The sequence below is a fragment of the Camellia sinensis genome, chromosome 5 (genome assembly GCF_055761805.1).
Source record: "Camellia sinensis isolate YWXY chromosome 5, ASM5576180v1, whole genome shotgun sequence".
NCBI classification, from domain to species: domain Eukaryota; kingdom Viridiplantae; phylum Streptophyta; class Magnoliopsida; order Ericales; family Theaceae; genus Camellia; species Camellia sinensis.
The window spans coordinates 10981985-10991870 of record NC_138965.1 but is presented as its reverse complement, the minus strand read 5'-3'; the positions used below and the strand labels follow the sequence as shown (position 1 = coordinate 10991870).

The window sequence follows — 9886 nt, the reverse complement described above, 5'->3', positions numbered from 1 at the left end:
AAATTCAACTTATAAAATTATTGAATTTCTCAGAAATTGAATAAATGACCAAAAATTTATATGAACAACATTTCAAAAGAAAATGCAATTCTTGCCATGAAATAGGTAAGTGAGGCAAATGTCAAAGGCATCCATCAGGTGCAAAACTGAACGAAACTAAAGGATGATCTAGTTAAATAAAATTTATAAGTACATTACAAACATAACTGATACTGCTCTTCAAGTATTGTGCATTACAAATAGTTCCATAAGTCCAAAGGCTTGCTACGTGGGTCACATTCCGACACAAATTTCCACATCGAAAACATCATTTTCACAATAGTCCCAACCTGCGTATATAAAACAAATGGTCGCGTATGCGAACACGAACTCTTGCCATATCCACATCTGTATCCCCAACCATGAGCCCATCATCGAGATTCTGTCCGCCAGTGTGAACGTCTGGCATGTCATCCAGTGCTGATGAAACAAAATATTGTCTGTCGTTGCCCAAGGCAGCTATCTCGTGCCTACGAATAAAATTGTGTAAGGCCATTGATGCACCGACCAACGGCACTTGCACCGTCGCAAAATCATAGTCTGGCATGTTGTGCAGGAACTTTCACCGAGATTTCCACACTCCAAAAGTCCTTTCCACTACACTCCGTAGTGATGCATGCGCTTCGTTAAACATTTCTCTCTGGTTATCGGGTTGTCCATGTTCCCGAAATTGTGCTTGATGATACCGAGACCCTTTGAATGGTGCCAGGTACCCCTTCTTGTTTGGATATCCCGCATCGACAAGGTAATATTTACCTATAGTTAAATAAAATTAAATAAAAAAATAATCATATACACGTGACATGAACCCCAACCAGTTGTTAATCTGAAATTTGTTACCTTCTTGTGGGTGCGGAAATGGTACACGCTGATTTTCAATTACTTCCTTAAAGATGCGACTATCATGCGTGCTTCCATCCCAGCCGCAGGAAATAAAAATGAAGCACATGTCAAAGTCTGCCACAGCTAGTATATTTTGGGTTGGATACCCTTTTCGGCCGTAATATGTGGCTGCATCACGGACAGGCAACACAGCTTCTACGTGAGTTCCATCCAACACACCTATACAATTCTGACATAGTAGAACACATCACAACTATTTAATTGAACACCACATTGTACACAAGTGTTCTTAATGACAATTACAGCATTCTTACCTTGAATGGTATGTATTTGCCTCTTGAACGCAATTTGGGATGCCTACTAGTTTGATCTCTGGTGGGCTTGCAATGATGTTTTGTGAACAATTTCATTGCATCCAACACTGCATGAAAATGTCGAGAAACCGTTTCTCCCGAGTGTTGAAACCGCTCTTGAATGCTTCGATTTTGGTAGCCGGCCAAGGTATGTATGAACATGGCAACACTTTCTTCAATGTGTAATCCATGAGGTCTTTTAGGTACCCGTAAACCAAAATCTCGTCGTAATGTATGACATAACGCTTTAAACACATACAGAGGCATATGCAAATTTTCTTCACCCCTACCTAAGTGTCCATCAAATAATTCTTCAATCCATGCACGACCGGTTAAAATTGAAGTTCGACATGGAATCTTGTCCATGTACTTTACGTAATATTCCATTGTACGTCGCGCTGCTTCAACGACTACATCATTCTGTTGGTCCTCTTGATCTTCTGCTTGCTCGATTATGTAATCATCATTTCGATGCAGATTGCTACATTCACCGTTCCACATATCAACCGTGTTGAACCCTACAATGCACGTCTCACAGGATTAATTACGTTGACCATGTTGTCTTATCATATTGCATAAAATACTACACAAAATAACAAAGAATGGCAACACCTATGCATACATCCACATTTTCCTACAAACCATAAAGAGGAATGCAGTCAATGAAATTGAACACTTCTACTTACGAATGCTGCTATAGTCAACACAAACCACGCATCAATGAAGCAATACTAATGTTGGACATTAGGTCTACATCCATTCACCCAAAACATTAACTAACAGTCCTGATAAGCGAAGCTAGCAACAAGCAAAAATTAAAAAAAAAAAAAGCAGCACAAGTCATGTCCACACACACCCACAATTGTTTCCATTATCCCAAAAACCAACAGACCACAGTTCTCACAGTCCTTTGGAGGCCTTCAATGCCGCAAGCCAACCGACCACATTACCATCATCAGGCATGCACATTAGTATCTCACGGTAATCTGCATTCTCCAAAGCAATACAGGCAAAGTGGAAAAGAGGCGTACTGAGAAAGTCGGGGATAGCCATAATCCTCTGCATGCATGCCTCAATGCCATACTTTTGAGACGCACCAGTTCCATGCCTGATCGTAAGGTGCTTCTGTGAACGAACGGCCTCGGAGAGATGGTTGAAACTGTTTGCAAGCACTGATGCGCCAGTGGACGGCTTCTTCGACTTTCCACTTGAACCCGCCCCCCTCTTGCGCTTTGGCCCTTGCTCCGCTTCATCTATCTAGACAATGGGGGAGGGTGGTGGTGAGTCCACAACCGGTTCATATGGCGCAGTAAATGGCTGCAACCCAGGTGAGTCAGCAGAATCGGATTCACCGTCAGCAATGTCCACTACAGGCTCGCCGGGGGTCCAATGATGTTTTCCAGTCGCGGTTGCACCTGTGAAAACTTCCCGCATCAAATCTTCATGTTCCAATGGCTTTGTCTTGAATTTATAAGCTAGCTTGTTTGTCTGCAAATGAGAAGAATAACAATTAGCATCCATTATTAAAGTTGTAGAGTAACAAACAACCCAAAATATTACGAATATGAATTGAACAATATAGTACAACATGCTATATTCCAATGCATACCGATTTCAAATTTTCCCACCACTTGTCTGACGCGGTGAACAACCCGGTTGACCTGTCGAACCCAATCCCAGTTACACCCTTACTGGTGTCCATCAATTTATTCCATAACTGCCACTCCTTCTTCAAAGCAAGGTACTTGTTCTTGAACTGTTTCACGTCATGCTGCCTGCCTGTGCGCTTAGCAAATTGCACACAAATTTCCTTATACCCGGAAACTGAGATAGTTGTACCTAGCCTACGTCCCGCTAAAATTTGCTCCCGCACACACTCTAAGAAAATTTCGGTTGATACGCTGTCCCAAGTTGCTTTATGTGACAGATCAATGTAATCAGGCAACCCTTCAGTAGGCAACTGTCCAACACCTTTACTTTTGGACGGTGTTCGAGGGGAGGAGCGTGTTGCCGCCATTGAACTAATTACAGTAGAAGGTAGTGTACACATTTTACACAAATAAATTAGAAACGGAAAATAGACAACATATCACAGGCACATATGATATGCAACATTAAACTTGAATGTAGGAGAAACGTAGGACATAGCTAAAAATAGAAAGGTGCATTTACAGTAGTCCAGTTTTGTTACTTGAGTTACTAGTTAGACAAGCATCCACCGTACACACGTCTTGTTGTTACAACGTTTTACATACGCAGTAATAATATGATAACCGTTATGCACAACACAGAAATAATCGTTTTAATGACACGCAAGGTATTAAAAATTTGCACGATGTCAGCCCGTAACTGCATCACTTCGGCTGGGGATGAGTCATGGTCGGGGCTCGGTCTCCCTGATTCATCACACCAACCAATCCAATTTACACATTGCTGATGAGCAACAAACATAACTGTGGTTAGCTAATGAAGTTCAATTTTGCCAATAAATGGAGATTCAAAAAACGTAAATTACACAACTCACCACAGGCCGAGGACAAACATAATATGCACGACCAGGATTTTTGTGAGATCTGGAAATCTTAACAAAACAATGGCCATAACCACATGCACACATTCGTCGTAGCCCTGTTGACGTGCTAGTGGACATAGACGAAGCCATCCGCTGTTTCTTACTAACAAATATTTTGTAAAAATCGTGATTTTTAGAATTTACAAATACACTTTACAGGTAAAACAGGTTCATCTTTAGTATAGATAATACTGATCTGATGTGATTCTATCTCAACAAACATGCGTCATCTAAAGTTTGGCGTGGTCCAACATTATCATTTTAACTCTTAAATGAACAATTGAACCAATACATATCACCGTTGTTGTCGTTATTTCCATTGAAGAGCTATAAAAATAGAATAGAGTATTTTCACACTTATTTGAATATGACACGCCAAACTCTTAAATGAATCACTCAACCAATAGATACCAACTGCCATATATGTATTTATAAATTATAATTTAGAAACTACAAATGTAGTCGAACAACAAGAATTGGGCCATGGAAATGGGGGCATTACCAATTCTAATAACACATTTTTTTATGTCTTGGTTTTGAGTAAACAAAATAATTTGATGTCTTCACTTTACCAATTGTAATAACAAATTTTTCCCCCCATCCAAATGAATACCTACAGCCTACAAGGGCAACACCAAAATAGAACACTCAAAACAAGACAGAACAACCAAATTTCCACTGATTATTAGTATTTTGTTCTTGTTTTTAATGAATAAGGCAGCCAGTATATGAGAAAGTCCATGGAACAACTGAGTTAGTATAACAACTTAGTTCAATAGTCTTATCCCAATTCTGTAACCCTACCAGTTGCTGGAGCAAATTTACCAAAGACAATTTCATTGCAGTGTAGAAGAACTAACACATGTGGAAGTACAAAATCATTACGCATAATTCAGAGAAGTGAACTTGGTATTGAAAATGAGATTGATAACTGAATGGAAACCGTTAACTGAACATTCTTAAATATTTATCATTCTATTAACAATTCATCTTAGTTAATCAACAATAATTGTACAAGGAACTATAACCAGCATTTTCCTGAGCATGTAGCTCTTGTGCTTAAATTAACAATTCATCTCACAAGTCTAATGTACTGTCATCAAAATTACAAGAAGATAATAAGGTTTAGGCATTTTGCAAATTCAAAACTATGGTGGTGAACTATAACCAGGAAATTCAGTATACATTTTACAAGAAGATAATGACACAGCCATGATGAAATAGGTAAACTAATGAACAGAAATGACGAAATGAGGAGATCAGAGTAAAATAATGAACAGAGCATTGAAGATTCCCAACATGTTGTTGTACCCTTAATTCAGATTAATTGAGAGGCTTCACAGGAAATTTTTTTGCTCCATCTCATGAACACAGATTGACGAAAAATTTGGACAATTTTGGTCCATCTTATATACCATCATCCAACACAGATGGACCGAAACAAAAGGGGAAAAACACAGTGGATTGTGAATGATAATAATGGCAATCAAGGGGGATTACATCATTCGGATGGGAAAAACAGGGGAAAAAAATGGGGAAAACTGGGATGTGAGTGATAATTATGGAGAAAATTGTTTTGAAACAAAAAAAAAAAACAAAAAAATACCAAACCTAAGCAACGATTACATGACTCCAACCGTGAATGGTAATAACGGAAATCAGGAGGGAAAAAACCTGGGTAGCTGAACACAAAAAAAAAAATGTTCACAAAAAAATGGGAAAAACCGGGTTGTGAATGATAATTATGGAGAAAATTGTTTTGAAAAAAAAAAAAAAAATTCCAAACCTAAGCAACGATTACATCACTCCAACCGTGAATGGTGATTACGGAAATCACGGGGGAAAAAACCTGGGTAGCTCAACACAAAAAAAAATGTTCACAAAAAAATGGGTGCGGTTTTGTGGAAGGCATTTAAGTAAGGCCAGAAAAAAAAAAAAAAAAATTGGTATCGGCGATTTATATTCGGAGAACGACGGATCATCACCAGATCGGCATAAATACCAACCGAATACCATCACTATGGGCGAAAACAGAGGAAGATGTCGTAGATCGGAATGGGAAAAGTTTCAAACCGAGTCGACAAAGGTAACAAACACATGTATAGTCGGTTCACGTGATTTACCTGTCGGTGTTCTTCGTCCGCCGTGTTCTGTGGGAGGCAGAGGTCCGCCGGAGATAGGTCCGCCGGAGAGAGATCAGTCGCGCACTGGTGTTGGGACAGTCGGTGTGAGAGACGAAATGGAAGAGATGAGAATAGGGCACTTGGGTTTGAGGTGTGTGTATAACCCACACCCTTTGAAATAGTCAAGGGCCAAAATGGTAATTCCACTCCCGGTTTGTAACGTAGCTGTATCACGCGTGAACTGTTCACGCTTTTCGGCTGAAATTTGAATTTAGGCTATATTAGCCTAAATCGCAGGTTGCCAAACAGCCCCAATATGCGTATTTACTATTTGTTGCATTTTGGCTAGAGAAGTTACTAGTAAGGTCAAGTTTGGCATACTTAAAAAAAGATAAAAAGTCAAAAAGTCACTATTCTATTAAGTCACATCATCTTATTTAAATCACATCACCTCTTTAACACATCACTTCAAACCCAACCCAAACCCAACCCATATTTCATAAAAAGTCAAAAAGTGTACTTATTTAGATCATCCCAAACAACCCCTTAAATGGTCCCATAAAGAAAAAAAAAGTTTCTAGTAAATAGTAATTTCGTCACAAAATATATCATGTGAAAATTTGAAGTGATTACAAATAAAATAAGAAAATATAAAAGAAGATAAAAAAAATTATAAACAAATAGAGTTAACAGAGTAGTAAGGTGTTCAAGTGCTTAATTTAAATATTTCTTTAATGACACCTCAAATTTGAATGATTAATTTTGTAATATACATTGAGTTGAGTGATTTTATTTACATAATAAATTAATTTTGAATGAGTGAAACATAAATTGAATTAGAGTAACATGTTTTGATTTATAATACTGCAAAACAACAAATATATAAATCACTAAAGAGTATTTTTTTGTTGTACAATATTTTTGTTATGTTTCTCATTTTACACCTTGTTTGATTTAGTGTTGTTTGGTTTATTTTTTATAAATTATTTTTAGAGGGATTTTCGTTTATTTGTAGTGATTTATTTTATTTTATATTTTAGCCAATTATTTATATTTTTTAGATGCATCTTCATCTAAAAAGTAGAATCTCGTTTGGGAACAGACTAATTTAGTAACTTTTTAGCTATTTGACTAAAATATGAGCTAAAAAAAACTAGTATGTTTGGGATGACTTTTTGATTTTTTACGAAAAGATGTGTAAAAAGTAGAGAGAAAAAAGAATTTTTGACTTTTTAGTATGAGTTGTTGGCTTTTTAATTTTTTTAGTGACTTTTGACTTTTTGGCTAAAAAAGTCACTTGCCAAACGAGGCCTAAGCCTGGTTTGGGAACAGGCTAATTTAGGCCAAGTTTGACTCCTCAAAAAAATCTAAAAAGTCAAAAAGTTATACAAAAAGTAAAAAAGACATTACTATTCATAAATAAAAAATATTAAAAAAATATTTTATATATATTTATGCTTCAAATGCACTAGCAACGTGACAGTCCAAAACCAGGAAAAGATCCACTTTTTTTGTAATATTGGGTCCTTGGGGCCTACTAAGAGTTCCTTTTTAATAATCTGAACCGTTGAATATGTAGAACTCGTCGATTAATATATTTTTAAAAAAATCAAGCTGATCGGATATCGTTAACTATATGATCAAATCAGTTTTGTATAAACAAAACCGATGGTGTGATAGTTAACTGTTGGAAAAAAAACTAATCCGATCATATAGTTATCGATATCCGATCAACTTGATTTTTTACAAACATATAATAATCGATGAGTTGTACATATTCAACGTTTCAGATTATTAAAATGGGACCCATGGTGACCGCCACGGACCCACCATCACTATCCAAAAGTTATTTGCCTCGAAGGAGTTGATTATTTTTCTTACTAGACAGGCTCGGCAGCCGCAGGTAGTAGTACCATCAATCTTAAATCTTCCACTACACACTTTATTTATACAATTTTTTATTACATATTTTTTCATAAAAAGATAAAAAATTAACTCAAACATCCATATTTTTTCCCTCAACTTTTTAGTTCAAAAAGACAAAATGTGCACTTATTTAGGACACCCCAAACAACCCCTAGTAACTTTTTAGCTATTTGGCTAAAATATAAGCTAAAAAAATTAGTATGTTTGTGATGACTTTTTGGTTTTTTACGAAAAGATATGCAAAAAATAGAGAGAAAAGAGAATCTTTGACTTTTTGGTATGGGTTGTTGGCTTTTTGATTTTTTTAGTGATTTTTTAGCTTTTTGACTAAAAAAGTCATTTGCCAAACGAGACCTAAATTGGTTAAAAATATTTAAACAATTCACCAAAAATAAAAGAAAATTTGAAGAAAATCTATGTGTATTTTTTGTTCAAATATTTGTTTATTTTTATTTTTTTTCTTCATATCTTAGTATTTTTTTTTAGAAACTTTTTAGATGTATGTAATCTTGATATATCTAAAAAGTAAAAAAATAAATAAAAAAATTCAATAAATACAAATGAAAATCTTTGTAAAAATAAAATTTTGAAAATATAAGCAAAACAAAATGTTTTGCTTTTGTTTTTAAAGAACTTTTTTTATAATTATATTTTAGTCATTTGAAAAAAATATTTTAGATATATTTAATATAGATCCATTTAAAAAGTAAAATATTTATAAACATATCTAAAAAAATATTTCATTAAATACAAAAATAAATTCTTTTATTTTTAAATTTCTTCAAAAACATGTTATTTTGGAAAATAAAAAAAAAAGTAAAAAGTTAAAAAAATAATTATAAACTCATAAAAGTACAAAAAATTTACGCACTAAAATGTGCAAATGAGTATTGTACTTTCATTCATTCCGCTGTATTAAAAAAAAAAGAAAAAAGAAGTATACTTTCATAAATTTATAATTATTTTTTTTATTTTCTATTTTCTATTTAATTTTTTTTTTCAAACTAACAAAACAAAAATGAAAAATGAAAGTTCAAAAAACAGATTTTAAAGTCATAAACCAAATAAATAAATAATAATAGGTGGCAAAGGATAGAGTAACTCTCCTAATCCCACTAAGACTTATTTTAACAACTAGCAAAAAAATTTAATTTATTGACATATTAACTTAATTAAGTTATATTATCTCTTTATTTATTTTTATATATTTAAAAAAAATTAATAAGTAAAAAAAATAAAAAAATCACTCTCCAAACCTAAAAATGAAAAAATTTCCGTCTCCGACACTTCCATAAAAACGGAGTAAGAGCATCTCCAACGATGACTCAAATTTTTCACTAAATCTGAGTAAAAAATGACTCATTTCACCAAATTTGATACCACTCACTCCAACAATTCACCTTTCACCAAATCTATCCCGGGACAACCGGGTGGTTGACCGGTTAGGCAAATTTTTTTTTTTTTTTTTTTTTTTTTTTTTTGCGAATTGTCTGAACTTTTTTTTTGAACTTTCTGAACTTTTTTCGGGACGACCGGGTGGTCGACCGGTTGACCGGTTAGGCAAATTTTTTTTTTTTTTTTTTTTTTTTTACGGTTTGAACTTTTTTCCTGAACTGTTTGAATCTTTTACTGGTCGACTGGTTGGTCAACTGGCCGGGCAACCGGTTGGTTGACCGGTTGGTCTCCCTCAAACGGTCACCAACAGTGTTTTGGTGAAATTAGTATTTCGTCGTCAGTTTGATAAATTTTTTGATAAAATCTCAATGTGATATTCATTTGGTGCAACCGTTGAAGCAGTGAACAACAGTTTTTTCATCAAAATTTGAATTTGATATCAGTTTTGGTGAACCGTTGGAGATGGTCTAATGATTGAAATTTTAAAAATTTTACTAAATTTTTTACTAAATACATGAGATTTATATTTAATAAAATTTTAGTATTGTCTAGCATTTTTATATTTAATAAAATTTTAGTATTGTCTAGCATTTTTACTAAATACGTGAGATTTATATTTAATAAAATTTTAGTAT

The 9886-nt window shown here is 34.5% G+C and overlaps 1 protein-coding gene across 1 annotated transcript; it reads right to left on the bottom strand.

Moving 5' to 3' along the window:
* Positions 1-1336: 1336 nt before the first annotated feature.
* On the bottom strand, positions 1337-2951 carry LOC114305348 (uncharacterized). Its single transcript, XM_028250426.2, has 2 exons — positions 2845-2951; positions 1337-2723 (listed from the first exon to the last, which is right to left on the bottom strand). Exons 1-2 carry the CDS (start codon positions 2935-2937, stop codon positions 2493-2495), a joined length of 324 nt encoding a protein of 107 aa, XP_028106227.2. The 5' UTR covers positions 2938-2951; the 3' UTR covers positions 1337-2492.
* Between the last annotated feature and the right edge of the window lie 6935 nt (positions 2952-9886).